At 53.8% G+C, this 21,705-nt stretch overlaps 1 protein-coding gene across 1 annotated transcript in view; it reads right to left on the reverse strand.

Annotated features, from left to right (window-relative positions):
• Positions 1-9,739: 9,739 nt before the first annotated feature.
• The window catches only part of PKP1 (plakophilin 1), a 48,266-nt gene continuing 36,300 nt past the window's right edge, over positions 9,740-21,705 (reverse strand). Inside the window, exons 6-14 of the mRNA XM_047076447.1 lie at positions 21,476-21,653; positions 19,953-20,067; positions 17,882-18,037; positions 16,849-17,025; positions 15,405-15,558; positions 14,864-15,050; positions 14,177-14,261; positions 11,061-11,167; positions 9,740-9,898 (exon numbers count right to left, since the gene is read on the reverse strand). Coding sequence (XP_046932403.1) covers positions 11,093-11,167; positions 14,177-14,261; positions 14,864-15,050; positions 15,405-15,558; positions 16,849-17,025; positions 17,882-18,037; positions 19,953-20,067; positions 21,476-21,653 — 1,127 coding nt within the window. The 3' untranslated portion in view covers positions 9,740-9,898; positions 11,061-11,092. The remainder of the gene's footprint in view (positions 9,899-11,060; positions 11,168-14,176; positions 14,262-14,863; positions 15,051-15,404; positions 15,559-16,848; positions 17,026-17,881; positions 18,038-19,952; positions 20,068-21,475; positions 21,654-21,705) is intronic.

Raw genomic sequence — 21,705 nt, forward strand, 5'->3', positions numbered from 1 at the left:
TTTTTTTTTTTTAAAGTTGTATGTATATATTTTTATTTAGAGAGAGAGCAAGGGAGAGGGGGAGAGGGAGAGAGAGACAGACTCTTAAGCAGGCTCCATACTCAGCACGGAACCTGACGCGGGGCTCAATCCCATGACCTGATCATGACCTGGGCCAAAACAGAGAGTCGGATGCTCAACCCACTGGGCCACCCAGGTGCCCAGGATCACTATCCTTTAGATCAGTGAAGTAAGCAAGAGTAGAAAATTAGAAATAAATAAAAAGAAAATAGCTAGAAACGCCCAAATATTTGAAATTAAGGAACACATGGGTCAAAGAAATTTGCAAGAGAGTTTGGAAAATATTTTTAATTAATGGATAATAAATCTACGGAACGTCAGAATTTACAGGATACGGGCGAAGAAGTTCTTAGAGGGCATTTTATTTTATTTTATTTTATTATTATTTTTTTTAAATTTTTTTTTAATGTTTATTCATTCTTGAGACAGAGAGAGAGACAGAGCATGAACAGGGGAGGGTCAGAGAGAGGGAGACACAGAATCTGAAACAGGCTCCAGGCTCTGAGCTGTCAGCACAGAGCCCGACGCGGGGCTCAAACTCACAGAGTGTGAGATCATGACCTGAGCCGAAGTCGGCCGCTCAACCGACTGAGCCACCCAGGTGCCCCTTAGAGGGCATTTTAAATGCTTGAAATGTCTAACATCAATGACCTAAGGTTCCACTCTATGAATCTAGAAAAGTAAAGCAAACTGAATTCAAAGTAAGTGGAAGAAAGGAAACAACAAAGAACAGAAATGGATGAAATAGAAAAATGTTAAAGAAAGTTGAGAAAGTCACATGTTGGTTTTCTGACAAGCTGAACTCCCGGCTAGACGGTTCGAGAATACAAAAGCAGGTTACCAATATCAGAAATGAAAGAGGACAAAACGATTGATCCTACAGACATTAAATTTTTCTAAACAGGCAAAAGCAAACTACCATACAAAAAAGTCTTGGGGTCACCTGGGTGGCTCAGTTGGTTGAACATCCAGCTCTTGATTTTGGCTCAGGTTGTGATTCTTGGGTTGTGGGATTGAGCCCCACATCGGGCTCTGTGCTGCTCTGTGAGAGAGAGATTCTCTCTCTCTCTCTCTCCTCTCTCTCTCTCAAATTAAAAAAAAAAAAAGTCTCAACAGTGGCTGCCTCTTCGGAGGAAGGGGGATTGCCAGGGAAAATGCGTAAGGAACTTTCTGAGGAGATGGTCATGTTCCATATTTGGTAGTGGTTGGGGCTGCACAGGTGGGCGTATTCGTCCAAATGGATGGAATGATACACTTAAGATCTGTGCATTGCACTGTATCTGAATTTCACCTAAAGGTGGGAGGGGGAGAAAAGAGAGGAAGGGGAGGGCAGGATGTGGAGGAGCTGGAGGAAGAGGAGGAGAAGAAGGTGAAAGAGAAGAAGGAAAAGAAGGAAATAAAAGAACACAAAGCCAGTGTCTCATTCCTCATCTCTTGTGGCTCGTCAGCATCTTTTCACCCAGCTGGTCCCTCCCTGCATCCAGTCACGCTCCCTTCACTTGGCTTCCAGACACCCCAGTCCCTTGGTTTGCCTCCCACCTCCCTGGCCATTCTTTCTCTTTGGCTGATTTTCCACGGTCCTTGCACCTCTCCTCTTTTCTGTGTGCACTCACTCCCTTGGTCATCTCATCTAGCCTGACGGTTTAAAAGCTCGCACATCTTTGCTCAAAGACGTCTGGCGTTTGGCTCCAGTTATTCTAGACCCTCTTTAGGATGCGGGGCACTCGGCATCAATTCGTCCCCTGCCGAGTCCTGGCCACCAACGCTGGGGCTATGAGAAAGGTCCTACTTAATCACACCGTCGCGCTAACACTTACCAAAGACTCTGCTCTGTGCCCACATGGTGCCAGGTGTGGTCACAGATCCTTCGGTCAGCCATGCGGCCGTGTGTGCTCGTGAACGCGTGTGTAGGGTATCGAGCCTCTGCTCTGTGCCGGGTACTGAGGGGATCCCTGCCCTCCAGGAGCTCACAGTCTAGTGGGGGAAGAGAGGACGGACTACAACAATTACCCAGGGCGGTGAGGGTTATGCTAGACTCTAGCAGAGCACTGTGGGAGCACCAGAAGGCAGACCTGGTCCAGGGGGGAGGTGAGGGCCATGCAGGCCTGGACTGCAGTTCAAGAGAGCCGAGCTCTAGACCTAGTTCTGTACTGGAGCTGCTTTGTGACCCTGCCTGGGTCTCAGTTTCCTCACCTGCAAAGCAAGGGGGCTGGACTAGACCAGAGACTGTCCAACAGCTCCTCGGAGCCTGGGGTTCCGAGGACCCCCTCTCCCCCCAGGAATAAAGGGGGTGGGCGGTGGGAGGTCCTGCCCTCAACCTCTTTCACCCGGGCTGCGTTGATCTTACCTGTTTGGTGTTTCGACCTCCCACGTTAGATGTCTTTCACCTAAAGGATTCTGTGGCTGAAAACTGTGTGAAAATCACTTCAGGGAAACCCTGAAGACCCTTCCAGCTCTGACAGCCTGAGTCCCTGGTAGGGGCCAGTTCTAAAGGGTGACAACCCTGACAACCTGCCTCCCAGGGGGCCACGGCTTCCCCTCTCCGGTCCTGCCAGGTTGTCTAGCCACCAATGAGCTCTGGTTTGTTGAGGTCAAGAATCAAGTCTCTGCCCCCAGGAGGGCCCCAACTCAGGCAGGCACAGGGGCCGGCCGTGGGCTGGCAAAAGAAAAACAGAAGGAGAGTCTGGGCAAGAATCAGATTCAGAACGGGCCAGTTGTCTGGGAAATGGCTTTTATCAGCTTGAAGGAACTGGCAGGGAGGGGGCGGTTGTCTCCTAGTTTTGTCTTGAGAACCTTTTTGGAAGGCAAGAATTTTTTTTTAACCTAGATGTTTCTCAAATTAAAAAAAAGGGGGGGTGGTGGTGAGCAGTATGTGTCCAGGGCACAGGTGCTTGTTCCAGACGCAGATCCGGGTTACAGAAGGTTCAGAGGGGGCGCTATGGTCAAAGGATGGTCACTAGGGGGCAGTTGAGAAGTCAACCTAACTGTCGGAATGGGGGTCTATATGCAGTTATAGCGAAGGGGGAAGAGCAGGAGTCCCCGCCTCAGACTTGGTTCAAATTCCGAATCCATCACTTACTAGCTGTATGACCTTGAATGCATAACCGAGCCTCTCCGAACCATAGTTTCATGATCTGTTAAGTGCGAATGGTTAAACACGCTTGTGGCATCGATATGATTAAACGTAATTAACATGTGGCACTTCTCTCTAGGTCTGTACCTGTGCCCTATAGCCCAGCTGTCCTCCAGGAAAACTTGGGGCCCCAGAATGCAGGAATGTGACCCTGGGAGGATCCAGAACTACACACATGGGTTTAAGTGTGGGCCCCATTGGCCTTGGATGTCTGATTGAAGCTTCCTTTCTCTCTCTCTCTCTTTTTTCTTTTTTTAACTTTTGTATTTTATCTTTTATTTTTTAAAAATACATTTATTTATTTTGAAAGAGACAGAGAGAGTGCTTGCACGTGGGGGAGGGGCAGAGAGGAAGAGAGAAAATCCTCAGCAGGCTCTGTACTGTCAGCACAGAGCCAGATGTAGGGCTCGATCCCAGGAATTGTGAAATCATGACCCGAGCCGAGATCAAGAGTCAGACGCTTAATCAACGGAGCCACCCAGGCGTCCCTTGAAGCTTCCTTTCTGAGTGAGGTGTAGAGAGCAGGATTTAATGGCTTTGTGTAGAGGGGGGTGTAAATGCAGCCCAGAGATTTAGAACCACTTGCTAAATATGGAAATTGTTTGAATTAATTCGTCAGTCATGACACTTCTTAATGGTTGACTAATGGTTCTAGAACATGAAGTCCTTTCTTATATGGAATGTCTCTGCTGATTTGCCACTAGGGAGGCTCATCAGCTTTGACACACTCCCCCAAGAGGGCTGACATGCTTCCCAGTGACTTGTACTCTGCTGAAGGAGTGGCAGGTGTCTGCAGAGGACGCCCAGTTGGGGTGGGGCATGCCTGTTGGGGTCATTGAGGCATTTGGGGGGGTCATTAGCCTCATATTCTAACCCACCAAACCAGCTAGCCCCAGACTAGATGATCCTCACAATGGTTCCCAGTATCCGACAGTCCACAAATCAGAACTTTGTATTTATCAGCCTGTCTACACAGCCACCCCTGCTCATGAGAGGTGTCATCTCAGCATGCCTCAAGGCAGCGTCAGCTTCTGTGTCACTGGGTTGAATTGTGCACAGTATCACCTTTGTATCAGGGCTGTCTTATCACATTCTAAGGCCCGGACAGCTGAGAAGGTTCACCTGAGTCGACCAGAGTATACACGTGGGTGGGGACAGACACTAGGGTCTCAGCTGTGGTTCTGCACACACTCATTGAGTGACTCCGGGACAGACGCTTTCTCTCTCAATCTACACATTGGAATGTAACACCCTGCTTGTCTCACTAGATCGAGGTAAAGCTCAGCACAGAAGATGGATACTCTAAGGCTTTGAGAGGTAACGAGGTTATTTGCGAACTCCTCAAGTAAAAAGACTATTGTTAGTACTCACAACTTCTGTTCACCCTTTCTCCAACTGTGCTGGACAACGCAGAGCACTGCATTGTCAGACGTGATGTGCAGAGACTGCTTTGTCCCTGGAGTAACTTGGGCTACTGGGGGGATCCGGGCCCTGGGCCAGGCCAACTGCAAAGGGACAGGAGGAAATGGCTTCAAGGCTCAGGGACAGATAGATGGCGCAGCCTGGCTCCGCCCCCAGGACCCTCGGGCGTTTCCCTCGGCACCAGCTGGGCTTCCAGCTTCTCCTGGTGTCTCCCAGGGTGGTCCTGCCCTCTGCTCCTGGACCCCCAAGGACTTCCCATTCTCACAGGCTAGTCCTCTAAGGGGCCAGAAAGGCCTGTCACCCTCTTGTCCAGGGATCTCTGACCAAAGACCTTTGTAGCCCTTTGCCACTCCCACACGTTAGATGCACCCACATCCCACATCAAGTCAATTTTCTTTGCTGTTATTTTTTAAATGTTCATTTTATTTTTGAGAAAGAGAGAAACAGAGTGCAAGCAGGGGAGGGGCAGGGAGAGAGGGAGACATGGGATCTGAAGCAGGCTCCAGGCTCTGAGCTGTCAGCACAGAGCCCGACGCGGGGCTCGAACCCACGAACCGCGGGATCATGACCTGAGCCGAAGTCAGAGGCTTAACTGACGGAGCCCCCCCAGGCACCCCTCTTCACCGTGAGCTATGATTTCCCAGTGATCACACCACATGTGGGAACTTTCGGGAAGTGTGAAGCCTAATCCACACATTGCTTCCAAATGTTGATAACTCCTAGATGCAACCATGATGGTGATGTCATACTCCATTTTGCGCGGCAGCACTGTCCCGCGCTGGCCTACCACACAGCAGGGAACACGTCGCACAGTAGTAACGCATGAACCTCCTGTGCACGAGCTAGAGAAGCCGGACACAACGAGGGGCGTCCTGACTCCATTTACACCAACTGCAAGACAGGCAAAATTACTGTATGGTGGTAAAAGTCGGGATGGGGGCGCCTGGGTGGCTCGGTTGGTTAAGCATCCGACCTTGGCTCAGGTCGTGATCTCACGGTTGGTGAGTTTGAGCCCCGCTTCGAGTAAGCATGAGCCCCGCTTCGGGTGAGCCCTGCTTCTCTCTCTCTAACCCTCCCCTCTCTCTCTCCGCCCCTTCCCTCTGCCCCTCCCTCACTTGTGCCCTCTCTTTCTCAAAAAATAAAAAAAAAATAAATAAAAGTTAAGGGAGTGATTACCCTTGGGGAGTGGGATAGTTATAGGCAGGGGCCTGAGGGGCACTTGGGGTGCTGGTAACTGTCAGTTCTTGAGCTGGGTGCTGGTTGCATGGGGTGTTCAGGCCTGATGTGGGGCTTGAACTCACGAGCTGTGAGATCATGACCTGAGCCGAAGTCAGAGGCTTAACTGACTGAGCCACCCAGGCGCCCGCGTTGTGTGCCTTTCTGCATGTTTGCTCTACCGTAGTGAAAGCTGAACAATCAGACATTTCTTGACTTTGAATTTATCATCTGAGTTCACATTTTGGAGCCAACACATGTTTTTCAGGATTCAAGACATTTGCAGAGGCCCCAGACCTAGTATATTAACACCCTGGACCACAGACAGGCCACCTTCCTCCCCCTGGGCTGAGGCACAGCGCCTCCTCCCTGGCTGCCCTGACCATTTCCAAACTGAAAGATGACCCGGAAAGTCAGGGCTGTGGCTCTATAGAGAGGCCACGCCAGTCACCACCCTCCCGAGGTGGGAAAGAGGTCCTCTCCAGCACTTTCCCTCAGCTTTCCCAACCTTCTCCACCCAGACGGCCCTGACGCTCAGTGATGGGCCACGGCGGTTATGTCCAGACCACCACTTGGAATTTACCACCTGTGAACGTCCCCGGTGCTCATCTTGTCCCTTATGACCCTCTTGTGGCTGGGGCCCACCACATTCTCTGCTTTTGTGATGCTCCGAGCACCTCCTTATACAGGATGCAGGTGGAATACACGTTCAGTAAACATGAGTTTCTCTTACATCCTTGAAGTTTGTTTTCCTACAGGTGCTCTGTCTGGGGGTGTTCACGGGTGGGGTGCCTTTCCCCTCTGTCAGGTCTGTGACATTGGGCATATTTGCTCCCTCCCTAAAGCCTCACTTTACTTATTCGCCAGATTACTGTAGTCATACTGGCGTCACGGAGCTCCTGTGAGGCTCAAATGCACCGACCTGGAGAAGGTGCCCACGAGTGGTGGCACCCATCACCCCTCTCGTGGTGCTCTCAGTCCTAGCCTGGCACGGGGTCAGTTAAGAGGAGACCCTGGAAGGGAGGGTGTGCCTCTTCCTGCCTCAACGGCACCTCCAAATGATCCACTGTTCAAAGAAGTTCAAAGAAATGCCAGCAATTTATTGATTTCCTATATTTCCAAAAAAGCAAACACATAGTGCACACACAGAGACACTGGGCTTGGCCAGCACAAGGTTCTTATACAAACATGGAGCAAAGGGAGACACGGGCTCCAGAGGGGTTCCAGGATACCTCCCAGAACGTCCCCTGGGCTTCCCACTGCTCGTCAACCCCTGCCTGTCCCCTTGTCCCAAGCTCCTCATCTTAGCCATCCCCTGCCCCCCCACCCGCCCCAGTCAGGCTCTGCGGTGGATGAGAGAGAACGTCACTGTCTCCACATGGCTGGAGAAAACCCTCCACGGCCTCACTAGGGGAAGCACGGGGGTCTGCGTTGCTGGTCTGGCCCCCACTGGACAGGCTGTTGGTGGCCAATGACTGGATCTTAAGCACAAGAGATCCTGGGGTCAGGACAGGGACAGGGAGAGACTGGGTGGCCTATGTCCTCCCTCATTGCCCTCAAATTGGAATGTCTTGTTTGGGGCGTCAACCCTGATAGCATGAGGCCAACGTGGGCTTGAGATACTGAGCCATGCCTGGGCCAACCCCTTACTCCTGTCTTTAGGAAATGCATCCTCAGGACCCTCTCGGTTTTGCCTCTTCCAAAGTGACAGGCATGGGTCAGAGGCCCAGGTCACAGGGCCAGCTGGCCGGCCTGAGAAAGCCCTAGAGAGGTTACCAAATCAGGCCTGGCCTAACTGTCCACCTCAGCCCACCATTCCCCAAGGCAGAGGGCTGGGCCCACCTGCATCTACAGCACAGCTGGTGACAGAAAACCAGCAGACGAATGGCGGGAGGTCAGGACACTGCTAAGGGAAGGGCCATCTCCTAGAGGGCTGTCACAGACTCCCTGGTAGTGGGCTATTTCCTTCTTGTCCTGACTGTTCTGGACAGTCCTCTCACACTGGGGGATCCCCCAAGCCAAGAGCCCCGTGTCTCCTCCTTCCTCCCGGAGAATGTAAGGTACATGAGGACAGGGCTTGGTCTGTTTTGTTCGCCGATGCATCCCAAGTGCTCAGAACACTGCCTGGCACCTACTGGTGCGCCATCCATATTTTTTTTTAAGAAATGAATTCCTCTGAGCCCTGATGACTGGCAGAGGAGTCATCCTGGAACCTATACCCAGGACTGTCTGGTGGGACCGGGTTCCCTCGTGGCTCCTGAGAGAGAGGGGTGAGCCTGGAGGAGGCCTTCCATCATGAGCAAAAAAGAGGGAGGGCATCACGGACCTGGTTAAATGGCCTGTCATCACACGTCTGGCCCCAGTCTCAGTTGTCACATCTCTTAATAGGCACATCCTTAGTTTGGAAAGGTACTTTTCAACTCTGACTGCTGGGGTAAGAAGTGGGGTTAGATTGGGATGTAGTTCAGGGTGGGGGGGGGTCAGGCAGGGGACCTGGGAGGAGGAGGAGGAGGAGGAGGAGGAGGAGGAATGAAAGGTGAGGAGCACCTTCTATTCTTCTAGAGAAGGATATGAACCAGGCAGTTAATTCCTGCCCAACACCAACAGTTAGTATGGGTGGTGAAGGCAGAAATCAGGGAAGACTTGGGAACCCTATGTTCTCTCTATCTTACAGTATATACTAAGGGTTATTTACAGCAAGCTTTTCCATGGGGCCCTCAGGGGGTCCTTCTACTACTTCTCATCTGAAATGCTCAAGAGTCTGGAGTCTTGAGTGTGGCCAGTGCCCCTGACAAGCCCCTTTTATCACATCCTCTGTGGTTTTCCCAAAGACAGAGTGAGGACCAGGATGCCCGGGGTTCAGGGGAAGGTGGGGACGGCCGCTGCTGGGTCTTGGGCTGGCTGGTGCCCTGATTCGACAGTTCTCCTTCCTGGTCGACCCAAATTCCTGTCTTCCAAGTCTTCTGGGACCCAAAACACTCTCTCACTTGAGTCTTATCAGGCACGCAGGGAAGTGTCCTCCTGGTTAGTTTCCAAATAGCCGCTGTCCCACTGGAGCCCGGAGCAGGTCCCTGTCCAACCCCAGCCTGTCCCCCTCACTGTTGGGAATACGAAGACCAGACAGCCATGTCCTGAATGGTTCTTTGGCTTTGGGCACCATTTTGCCTTCTTTCTCCTGAAACAGGTAGATGACAAGCCTCTGAAGGCAGGGGCTTTATAGGCTGAGCCTCCTTTGACCGGTACACAGCCCAGGAGAATGGCCAGCCCCATCTCTCTGGCTCCTACTCCCCCAGAACAGACTTCAGGCAGCAAAGCAAGTGTGGCTGTCCTCGTCTGTTCTCTAGAGCCCCAACCCTGTCCAGCCCCAGGCCCCGTGGCCAGTCCCTGTGGCCTTGCAGGAAGGGCAGCATTATCAGCCAACTAGATTTTCCCATAAGATACACTGAACTTCACAGCCCGGCCAGCCTCCCTTCCTGCAAAGCTGCCTCTTAAGGAGGGAGGTTGCCCCAGGCCCAGGTACTCTCCCCCCCTTCCCCCTTACCTCCCCCCACTCCACGGTTCCCTCGCAAGACTTCTCATGGACGTGACCCCGGTGCGGGCCCCGTGTCCTGGCACGGCACAGTTTGGGAACTATGGGGAGCTAAACAAAAAGCACGGAAGTCCCTGCCTACGAGTAAGAAACTTTTCACCACCTCACGAGCTGCAGTAACAGCTTCGCTGTTTGCACTTTGCGGTCATACTTGCACACACACACACACTTACATTATACATACATATATATATGTGTATATGTAGATATAGATCTATATATACACCATTTCTCAGAGAAAGAAGTATTGACATGAAACATAAGCCCCTTTAACTCAAGAAAAGCCCCCCCCCACCCTTCCCAACCCTCCCTGCCTGCCAGTTCCCCCAAGGAAAAAAAAAAATCTAAAAATATTTCCATCATCCACAGCCTTCAGGTTTGCTTTCAATTGCATTTGAACCTTTCTAAACAATGCACAGGGTGGACAGAGTCACCCCTCCAGCAAGGCCTGAGTTCTTCTCAGCTGGGTCACATCATTTCTGGAAAAGGAGAAGTCGTCCAGTTAGCATTTACAGGAGACAGACCCACGTCATAGGTCTGGCCAATACTGCCACCCCTTTCTACCCACGTCGGCACGGACGTGTCCCCTGGCCCGAGGGGGGACTCAGAGTCGCCCTGACACATTGATAGGTTGTTCTTGTTGAGTGAGAAGCTTGTGAGATTTGTGCCTCCACTGCCACGCCCACCCCGTTCTGCCCAGACTCAGCGCGTGCTGAGTGCCCAGACTTCGCTCATTAAGAATCTAGTGAATTTTGTCTTCTCTCTTTTTTCCATCCTCATGTTGTGGACGCTCACCTGCCAGGAGAAGGTATTTGATGTCTTATTTATTTTCATCTGGACCAAACTTATAGCCGTCTCCCCCACCAGGACTCTCCTGAGGTGTTGGGGTGCTGGCAGATAGCCAGGCTGCTAAGAAGTCCCCTTCAGTTCAAGAGACCCTGTCCTCATCCCTGGCTCTTTGCAGATGGCTCTGTACCAAGGCCATCTCTAGTGACCTTCTAGAGAAAGTTGATGATGTCATTTGCGTCAGAAACACCTCGGATGCTTGTTTCATGATGCATTTTCTACTCCAGAGTTACTGAGTCAGAAGTGCTGGGGTTGAGACCAGGAGCGTGTGTTTTAGGAAGCATCTTAAGTGGTTCTAATGAAAGCTAAGGTTTGTATGCCTTTGTTATAGATACCGGTTCTGAGTTTTTGGTCTCTGGAGTCATCAGCTGGAAATAACCTTATCCACATTAGGCATGTGCAGACTGGGAAGTGAATTATAAAAAGGATAAGAAAGTGAGCTGTAGGTGTACAAACCCAGATGACATATTGTACATCTGCGTTCACACCATAGCCCATGTAAATGGCATCACCTAGGTTGTGCAGTGCACAGCCTACACAGCTGTATCTAGAAGCTCTGCTCAGACATCGCACATCCCTAATGTCCTGTGGCGGGAGAGCCCATGGCACCCTGCCCAAACAACCTATACAACTGTCCTCATAGCCCTTGTGTCAGCTACAGTTATGCTGTCTGCCAGATCAAAGGATGCTTCTGTGTCCCTGGGGAACACAGGCCTGGCCTTTCCCTCTGAGACTGGCTAAGGTTGCTGCAGGGGTCCTAGAGATAACTCTGCCCAGGGGGGAGCCAATTCTTACCTGCAATCTGTACTTGCTTGAGCAGCCCCTTCTTAGAATCGGGAGGTGAAGTTCCTGAAGCTGTTTGGCCCAGTTAAGGATCCCAGCATGTTCCTATCCAAACCTTGCTGTAAAGGGGGGAGAAACAGCATGAAACCGTATGAAACACCCTAGGCTGAAACAGAGTGGGACTTCCCACGGGGTCAGAAACTACCCTCCCAGAGTGTCCTTGGACTTGAACCATAGCCCTCTGGGCTCATTATATATGTGTGTCAGGGCTAAAGCTGGCCTCATTTTTTTTAAAGTTTATTTATTTATTTTGAGAGAGAGAGAGAGAGAGAGAGAGAGACAACAAGCAGGGGAGGGACAGAGAGAGAGGGAGAGAGAGAATCCCAAGCAGGCTCTGTGTTGTCAGCACAGAGCCCAATGTGGGGCTCGAACTCATGAACCGTGAGATCACGACCTGAGCTGAAACCAAGAGTCGGACGCTTAACAGACTGAGCCACCCAGGCGCCCCAAAGCTGACCTCATTAGTGCAACCAAACATAAGGCCATTAATATCCACAAGTTAGTAAAATGTGTCTGGACTTCCACCAGCGCTTGTGAATTTCCTACGTGGATTTGCAGAAATCTGTATTAAGGCACAAGGACTTATGCTCATATTCATTACTCTTTAAATAAAACAACAACCGACATCAAATTAGAAAAGCTGTTCGTTGTTCTTCCTTCTGACTGTCCCTGTCTTTTTCTTTCTTTCTTCTCTGTTTTCTTTTTTTTTTTTTTTTAATTTTGGCATGAGCTCTCTGCCGGGGGGGACACATCTAGTGTTTCTCACACATACAGCAGGTGGTCAATAAATGCTCTGGAGTGAATGAGGATGGCAGAAGGGGCCCCTGGTGCCAGCCCTGAGCTCTGAGAACCTTGTCAGCTCTCACTGGCCTGTGGGAATGAGGGATCCAGACACCAGGTGGTTCAAAGCCCCAGGCCTACCTGGTCTGGGCACGAATCACATGATGCTGGGTTTTCCCCTGCGGATTTGCTTGCTTGCTCCTGTTGAACCTGGCTGGATTTGGTGGAAGGAGTCCCCAGGAGTGAGAATTCCTGGGTCTCAGCCCTGCCCCTGCCATGACTCACTGAATCAAGACAAACTCCTATTCTGCAGGATGGACATAAGCCACACGGCCTGCCTCTCTGTGGTGGTAACAACCTAATGAATGGGGGATGTGCAGATGCTTTGGGGGACAGAAGCACCGAGCTAGTCACGTCAAAGCTGTTGACAACCACAGCTAGAGGGAGCAGTGGGGACCGGATGGCGAAGCTGGTTCCCATCGGTGCTGTGCAGAAGAATGTTAACAAGAAGAGTCGCCATGTGCCTCAGGCTGGGCGTGGCCTCAGTATTTCTGGGTGGGTTGAACCCTCTGGACCACGATCGAACAGCTTGAGGAAGGTCTCACCCCGTCCTCACCCACCTCCCTTCCACTGGGTCTTCCCGGCAGCTGCCATGTGGCCAAGCCTGCCCACGTTGCAGTGCTGTTGGGAAAGAGCACTGGATGGTCCAGCAGAGGACAGGGGCCACCGCCGGCCATGGCCTTCAGGCTTCCCAGCCGTCTCTGACTACAGTAGTTCATGGGCCTCCCTCCAGTCTCCCTGCTGCGCTGGAGGAGGAACTGTTTCTCCTGCCCCAGGGTGGTTGTCTTCCAGTCTCCTCTTCTACACGGTCAGGCCCCTCCTGACCCTCCGCTCCCACCTGTTCCACAGTCTTCCTCAGCCTCCCACCCCCTCACTGTCCCTTGCTCTGCCGCCAACTCCTCATCTCATGATAGAGACGCTCGGGTCCCCTCTGTCATTAAACAGAGACCTTTTTACCCCTCCCTCGGTCTCCCTCCTTTCTGGGCCAAACTGAGGGGAGCAGTTCTCCTCTCTGCCCCACTCCGTCCCTCCCCAGCCCGGCTCCCCTGGCTTTGCCAGAAGTGCTCTTAGAGGTGTCCTGGGACTCCTGGGTCACCACATCCAGGGTCCTCCCTGGCGCCTCTGTGGCCCTGGGAACCGCTGCCTACCCTCTCCCGTGCTCTCCCCTCCCACTCGGGCTTTGGCCCCTCCTGGCCACCTTGCGCAGCTCCTCCTGGCTCCCTGGCCCTTCGCACTCCTCGGCCCCCAAGTCAGCGCCTTCCCCTTGCTTCTGCCCTTATTTTCCAAGACTCCTCCCCACACCTGTGCCCCGTGATGGTCCTGCCTGCTCTCATGGCTTCCACCTGCACAACGCTCCCATCTGTGTGGCAGCCTGGCCTCGCTCCTTGGGTCCCCCACCTGCAACCCAATCCAATTCCTTCAGACTCGACCTCTTCAAATCAGGACTGCCCTCGCTGTCCCCGCAAAGCTTACTTGGCCTCTCCCCAACCGATCTGTTTGTGTTAACGCGGCCACAGTGTCTCCAGGCTACAACTCGAGCGTGGTCAGCCTGACCATTCCGTCTCTGTCCTTCTTCCGGCCTCACTGCTGTCTACATCTGGGTCTAAAGCATGGCAGCCGCAGGAGCAGGAAAGGTCAGTGTGAAGAGCTTTTGGTAAAATAAGACCCCAGGTAGGACTTTGTGTTTGATGAGGTTGGGAGGTGTCGAGGACAGGGAGGAGCCAGGGTCCCCACTGGACAAATACAGCCGCCCCAGCATCTCTCAGTCCCCTCTGCCCCGCCCCTGGGGAGGAGGGAGGCTGCCAAGTGTTGCTTTAATCACTCAAAACCCCTAGTGGCTGCCCTCTGCCAAGGGCAAACTCTCAAAGAAATTAGAGGGGTCTTTCTTTCCAGCCACAGTGCACATCACGCCCTCAAGTGAATTCCTGCTTTTCAGTTTGCTCCTAGAAGATCCCGCCCCAGGCATCTCACACATTTCCTTGATTTCCTCTCCCCTCCGTGCACTCAGCACCTCCCCCCGAGTCCGAGCCTAGAGATTTGTTCAGAGTGTGATCACTTTCACCGTCATGCACATTTGCCTCTACTCCGTCCGTCCGTCTGTCTGCAGTGCGGCTCCGTCATGCCCACTGGGCAGGGCGGGCCATTCTGCTTCTCTTCTTGGCCCTCAGCGCTGCAAGGGGAGCTGCAAGACAGCCTCACTGGCCGGGGGTGACAGGGCGGGCCCTTACCTGTCTGAGGACACCCTGCAGCTCCTTGCTGGACCACATGTCAGACAGGAGGAGGCGGGCAGCTTCTGCGGCCTTGGGCGAGGTGCTGGGCAGGCAGGAAGTTCATTTGTGGGATGAGACTCAGGGAGGCATGAGAATGATCACCCTGCTCCCTTCCACCCTCACCTCCAGGTCTTAGCGATGCGGGGAGGCCCCAGGGGTGTATGAGAAAAGAGCCTTGTTGGGCTGGTCCCGCCGCACAGTGGGCACAACCTGGCAGCCCTGCCCACTTAGAAGTAGCCTGAGATTCTCCTCGGGGGCTGTGGGGGGAAGTTCTCTCCCATTCTGGTTCCCCAGCCCTTGTCCTGGGAGGAGAAAGCCCCATGGGGCAGAATACAGTTCCCACATGGTGGGGTCTGTGCCTCCATGCCTCCTGTTGGTCCTCTAAGGACTCCGCGTCCCCTGGTGACCCCCAGCTGAGAATGCGCTGCCTCTGTCCCCTTTGTGCAGCCCCGAGGCCTGGCAGCTGGGCTCAGCTCCACAGCGCTCTTGGCTTCTGGAACTTCTCTGCATTCAAGCCTCCCCTGCCCAGGTTCCCGCCCTGCGCTGGGTCCTGCTCTCGCTGCACATCTGCGCCTTCTCAGAGGGTTGTGGGGCTGCCTGCTTTGCAGTGTGTGGGGGGTGGAGACCACTGCCCTCCCCGCCCACCTGCTGCGGCACAGGTTGATGATGTTGTTGACCATGCTGCTGGAGAAGTACTGCTTGGCCATCTGCGGCTGGGAGGCCATCAGGTTCCTCACAGTGTAGCAGGCTGAAGACAGGATGTCTTCCGAGTTGCTGGTGTTCCCAGTGTGACTGGTGAGGAGCCTGGTCACCTCTGGGAATACTTGGTTCCCTGAGAGAGAAAGGAGTGGAGGGCGCGGGGTCAGATGACCAGAGGAGAGAGGGGCTGAGGGGCTCCCTCTGGGACCACAGTCCTGCGCTGACCTCAGCCAGGTTTCTAGCAAGGTGGCCCTTGTAGGCTCCATTCTAGCTCCAACTCAGGGCTGAGGACCCGGATGGGATCTCTGCACACCTGCCCTTTCCTACCTCCAAGCCTCTCTTGGGCCAGCTTCCCCTCTTGGAACGCTCACTCTAGGGAAAGTTCAGAGGGTGACCTTCCAGCAGGCTCTGGAAAGTGAGGGCTCTGCCGAGTCCTAGCTGGAGGGTGGGGGGAGAGGGGTGGTCTGACGCTGTGGTGGGCACTTACCCATCACTCTGTGCAGCACAGGGTGGCGGGACATGTTGCTCAGGAGGGAGGCTCCGGACCGCACCACATCAGAGTTGCCAGATTGCAGGAGGCGAGCAATCTGGGGCAAGCCCTTTTCCTTGAGCCCAATCAACTGGCTCATACCACTGGACATCTGAGAAAGAAGGACGGGGTGAGGACCTAGCCTGTGGTTTCCCGGGCACCATGGTGGAAGAGGGCCATGTAATCCCAAACAAAAAAACCCTGGAACCTTTTCCCTCTCTTGTTAGAAGCACAGGCAAAGAGGGACACCAATTCGCTCACACACTGGCAACTACAGAGCACCCAGGCAAAAATGTGCCCCCATCTTTCCTGACCTTGCTCTCTTCTCCCAGCTCAGCCTGGAGCCAAGATAGGTGATGAGAGGGAAGTCTCAGACCCCTGGCTCATGGAGGCCCCGACTCGACTCCCAGTCTAACAGAACTGTCAGATGCCACTGCTCACCTGTTTGTCTCAGCTCTGTCCCCCCACCACGCCCACATTTCCCAGCAGTATCTGCTCACCCAAAAGCACACGGTCAATGATATTTGTCAATTACCGAGGCGCTGACCACCTTCCAACTTCCATACCTCCGTAGAATTCCATACATATTTGTCGAGTACTTTCCCAGGGCAAAAGGGAGAAGAGAGGGTCTGTGCCCACATGGAGGTACAATCCAGGGCCCCCTGGAGGTGGGTCAGCTCATCTGTGCCTCTAGCCACAAGGCCAGCCCGTCTGTAATCTGGTCCCAGGCTGGTTTGGAGTTCTTGAAGACCCCCAGCCCCATCCTCTCATAGACCTCAATTCGCCCCGGTCCTGCTTTCACCTGATTCTCTTTTGTCCTCAGTAGAGATGAGCGATTGTTGACTGTCTCCCCATCTAAATACTTGTTGGCTGCTACAGGCCCCCTATGGCTCAATGTCATTCCATCATGTCCTCCTAACTCTATGTGGCCTCAAAATCTCTACTGATTCTGCATCGTCTTCCTTTAGATCTGCCCAGCCCCAAACCGTCTATTTTTCCCTCTGTCAGTTCAACACACAGGATACTCCTCCTACCACAAACGTACCCTTCATCCCTGTCCCCCACCCCAGGCAGGGGCCAACACCGAGCTAGGAATCATGAGGCAAAGGGGACTCTGTGGGCACAGACAGAATCCAACGGGAGTGGATTCACCCGCTAGACACCGCCTGGGAGTTCCCAGAGGGCCGGGCCATTTCTACTGCCTCATCGTTTCCCCAGAGGCCTGGCTGGAGCCTAGCATATGACATTCCCTCTGTTTGCGTCTGTAGAGCCAAGCTCTGAGGGCCATATGTGTTTGGCATGACTCAGTGCACACGCCTGTGGGAGAGCAGGGAAGGGAGCAGAAGTTGGAGAAATGGGGTTGGGGATGGGGGTGGGTGCAAGGGAGGACACCGCTCCTCACCAGCCCCTTGCTGGCGGTCAAGTTCTGCAGGGCACCAGCGCAGGCCTCCAAGGTGGCGTCTTTCTTGCTCTTGCCCATGAGGTTCAGGTAGGTGCGGATAGCATCCGAGTGGTACAACCAGCTGCTGCCCTTGGGATTGGTCTCTTCCTCCGGAAGGGGGCAGTCGTAGTTATTGTTCTGAGGACACAGGACAGGTCAGCAGGGAGCCTTGTGAAGGGAGGGAGCCCAGCATTCTGTGTGCCCTCCCCCAACTCTAGGGGCCTGGTTCCTGAGGGAAGGGGCCTAGGAAGCACCTGCCCCGGTGCCCCTTGCCTCACGGTGGCAGCAGCTCCGCAGAATGAGTAAGGCAAGGGGCCACGGTCCTGCGGGCTGGCTCTGAGGGAGGCAGAGAACAATCTAGAGATCACAGGAAGTGTGCTGCAGGCCAGCCTCTGCCCAAACCTTCCAGCTGCGTCGGGCTGCTTTGGGGTCTCACACCAGGATGCTTCCTCTCCTCCCAGAGTCAGACTCCAAGGCTGACCCACCCTGGGTCAAACAGGGGTGGTCCAGGGGCCCAGAAGCCACAGTCGTGCCCAGTGTGGGGAGCCTGACCCTCCCTCCAGAGCACCCTTCTGCTTCTGGTGGCACCTGGGGGACTCGGGGGTTGGCGGGAACCAGGCCAGGGAGGGCTTAGAGTCCTGGCTGCCCCCAAACCTTCCACAGTAATGGAGAAGATGAGGCAGGGTTTACCAATTACATGGTAAGTGAGAATGAGCTTGAAAACAGAGGACTGGAGCTTCTGAGCTCTGGGCGGTCTGAGCTCCCACCGTCAAGAACACAGATCCCGTCTGCATGCAAGACAGAACGCCCTCTACTCGGCTCCCAGGGTGCAGCACAATCCTAAGGCCAAGGCTCTGGCATGGGCTTGTCTCCTACGGCTGGTTTCAGGCTTCGGGGGGACGGGGGCAGGGAGGAAGGGGTGGGCCAGGCAGCTGAGCCCAGCGGGGTGCTTGGCGGGCAGCAGGCCCTGGTTCTGTGAACCGACTGTGCTCACCATCATCTTATCGCTCTTGTTGCTGAAGCAGCCGGTGGAGGACTTCTCCGTGTAGGCATTGCGGGCGTTGTACTCCAGCTGGCGGTAGCGGGTGGGCACCTCGGCGTCCAGGCGGTAGGAGAGGTTGTGCAGGATACACATGCAGTTCTCCACAGACTAGGGGCCAAGCAGAAGCAAGGCGCCTGAGCCTGTGCCCTTCCCTGATGGCATCCTGGGCTCACTCCCTGCCCTAACTAATGGGAGAGAGGCAGGCACCTTAGGCTGCCCCAGGAGAGAGGAACACAGCCACCCACCGCAGTCTGAAAAAAGCTCCCAGTAACACTCCCCAGAATCCGGATTTGAATCCAGTTCTGTCATTTCCTAGCTGTGTGAAACGTCATGGCTTTCTTCAACTTCTGGGCCTGTTTCCTCAGTGGTAAAATGGGACTGACGTCGCCTACTTCATCGGGCTATTGGGAAGATTATACATGGAAGTGCCTATCGTGGGGCCTAGCACATGGTAGGACACAACAGACAGTGGCTACTATTTCTTTTCTTTAGTTTATTTATTTTGAGAGAGAGAGAGAGAGCAACTGGGGCAGAGAGAGAGAGAGAGAGAGAGAGAGAGAATCTCAAGCAGGCTCCATGCTGTTAGCACAGAGCCTGATGCGGGGCTCGATCTCATAAACCGTGAGATCATGACCTGAGCCAAAATCAAGAGTCAGACGCTTAATGGACTGAGCCACCCAGGTGCCCCGACAGTGGCTACTGTTTCTCTTGCTACAGCCATTGTGTCAATGGTCAGATTGGGCCATTAAAGAACATACCCTCTGTCCTGGCATAGACAGGAGCAGCCTTGACATATTTAGGTTCAAAAGCCATTGAGTCCCCATGTCCCTGTTATTCCCTCCTTTCATGGCTAGTCCTCAGCTTCCAATACCAAAGGTGCTGACCCATCCCAAATCTACACGAGCAGTGGGACCTAGGACCCAGTACTTTGCAATGGCAGCTGCTCCTAGGTCTTTGCCATCTGTCCTCAGTGGACAGGCTGGGCTTTGAGCCAGCAGACTTACTTTCCTAACGATGTTCGGCCCTGCTAGGGTTTGAGGGAATCAGACTTGCACGGTCTGGGTTCCACAGGTAGAGGGGATGTTGCATCCAGAGTTGAAAAACATGATGTCTACTGGGACCTGGCTGAACATTCGAGTGACTGTCTCTCTGTCTCTCTGTCTCTCTGTCTCTCTCTCTCCTGAGGCCCTGTTGTCACTTCCAGTGGATGAGCAGGAGACAAAATCTCTCCACAGGGAAACTGTGCAAGACCCAGTGGCCGTGATGCCCAGACAGTCCCCTGGTCATCTAGGGCCTCTGGGAACTCACTATTCTCCTGAGTGTCTGTCCTGCCGTGGTAGAAATATCTCAGCCTTCAGTTTCTCTTTCCTCTGTGATTTTTCCTTTCTGTCTGTTTGTGCTAGTGTGTCCAAACGTCCAGAGGGGACAAGAGGGTGGCTTTGCCAATGGTCTCTTTGGAAGGTGGTGGGAAACTGTGGTAGAAGGAGCCTTGGTGCAGGAAGGATCCCTGGGGGCATCAGTGGGGTTCCTTAGGGCTGCAGGCAGGGCTCAGCACTGCCAATGCCAGCGGGGGCAAATGCTCACGGAGAGCTCCCTCTGTGTCCGGCCCTCTTCACGCTTTGCTTATTAACTAATTGAGCCCTTCAACCAGCCCATGACATAGATATGATTGTGATTATCTCCGAATGAGCACAGTGCAAACCGGGAAACACATCGTGGAAGCGTCTGCATTCACAAAGCCTGTAAGCGAGGAAGAGGGGATTCTGCCCCTGTAACACTGCCCCAGGCCAGCAGAGCTCTCTGCATCCAGTCATCCCCTTCACTGGCCTTCTGTCCTGTCACCAGACCATGCCTTCAGGGCCCCCTCAAGTGCAGACCTGCCTCGTGGAGCCTGGGAAAGAAAAATGTCAGGACCTGGAGGCCAAGGAGCTGCCCTCACTGATCCTGGGGAGGTCCTGGGCCTTGGAGCTCCAGACAGAGAGGAGGATTGGGGGCCGGGGCCAGAGCGGGGTGGGACGCTCACCTTGTCATCACAGCGGCTGGCGGCCACGCAGTTCTGGACATAGGCCATGAGGGAATCAATGAGCCCCGTGTAGTTTCGCATGGTCTGGCGGCCTGCATCGGCAGAGCTCAGGTTCCTGAGGGAGAGAACAGAGAGGCTGTGAGGATGCAGGAGAGGAGGGAAGCGGGTAGAGAAGAGTGTGGTTGGGGGGCACGCGGGGGAGAGAGCAGGTGGGGGAAGTAGGGGCAGAGGAGATGGGGATGAGTTTGGAGGTGTGGCAGGAGGAGAACAAGGCAAAAAACAAACAAACAAAAAAAACAAAAAAAAAAAAAAAACAAAAAAAACAAGGAAGAAGGAAAGAAAGAAAAACCATTAAGCGGATTCTGCCCGGTCCTGGTTGAGGTTGGATGGGGTCTCCTTGAACTCAGTTCTTTTCACCCTTCTTTCTGCCCCCCTGGGCTCCAGGCCTGTAACTTTCATGACTGTCCATGGCTCTAGTGAAGCTGGCAGGTCGAGGCACGCTCCCTACCACTACTGGGCACCTGTTGAACAGGGGCTGGAAGCTTCTACCTGCCCAGTTTATTTCTGTGGAGGAGGAGAAGCTCTGTAGGGTTCTGGGGCCAAGGGCTGGATCTGGGAAAGAAGCCCAGGGGTGCTCTGCTGGGGGCCAGATGCCCCCTCCACAAGGAAGCTGTGTTCTGCCTCAGCAGTGAGCTCCTTTCCAAGCAGTCTGGGCCCATTTTCCTCTGTAGGCGGGCTGTGGCCGCTGTTGCTATTAATAGCCTTGCAGCCCCTTGAAGTCCTTAATACCCTGACTTTGCTCACTGGAGGCCACTAATGGAGGCTGACAGGGAGGAGCATAAGCTGAGAACACAGAAGCACCCCCAACTGCACCCCTCATTCTGGGGCTCCTAGGAGTTGGGAAAGATGAACCCCATCAGAGCAAGGTGTGACCCTAACGGGGATCTGTTTCACTGTTCCACCTCTACCCTAGCACCCATGACCCCACTTGTAAACCTCTCCTCTGGAATGAGCACACCAAGGTCCCTCCTCCAACAGCCCCCAGGGGCCTTGCCTCACCCTGGCATGAGACTCAGGAGACTCTGGAAAGAGCAGTGCCACCTTTATGCCAATGAATATGGCCGTTGGTCTTAGCACCACAGCTGGGAAGTGACTCATTTAGGAGCCAATCAGCAGACTTTTGTCTAAAAGAACACTCTTCAAGAGAGTACAAGAAATGCATTTTTGGGGGGCGGGAGAGGGGGGAATGGTTGAGCCAGTTTGGATATTCAGATCTGGCATTTCTACTCTTAGATTTCTAACTAAGTCTGCTGAGGTCCCTTACAGGAGGTCATGGAGTCCTGAGCCTTATCCAGATCCAGGGAAGTTAGGGATGCTGGAGTCCCATTTCTTGGAGTCTGCCCTTGAAGACCAGTGCCAGACTGCATTTTACGTCCCCTGCCCTAGGCTGGCCGAGATGGGGCTGCCTGGAGAAAGGCCCAGGGCTGGGGCAAAAGGACCCCAGGGGCATGCTCTTCTCTCACCTTAAGCAGCCTGTGGCATTGAAGAAGACCTCAGGGTCCACTATTTCCCGGGTCATGTTGCTGTTGCCATCACACCAGCCGGAGAAGGGAATGATGACCCGGTCAGCCAGCACAGGCAGGGCGTCGGCGATGAGTTCCACCTTCAGCTCATCAGTGGAAGACAGGTTCCAGAGCAGCCCTGGAGGTTGGGGATGGTCAACTCAACACATGGCAGGCTCAGGAAGACGCCA

Source organism: Lynx rufus, unplaced genomic scaffold (assembly GCF_022079265.1).
Source record: "Lynx rufus isolate CCGP_SWC_20201006 ecotype Redwood Valley unplaced genomic scaffold, mLynRuf1.p SCAF_15, whole genome shotgun sequence".
Lineage (NCBI taxonomy): Eukaryota > Metazoa > Chordata > Mammalia > Carnivora > Felidae > Lynx > Lynx rufus.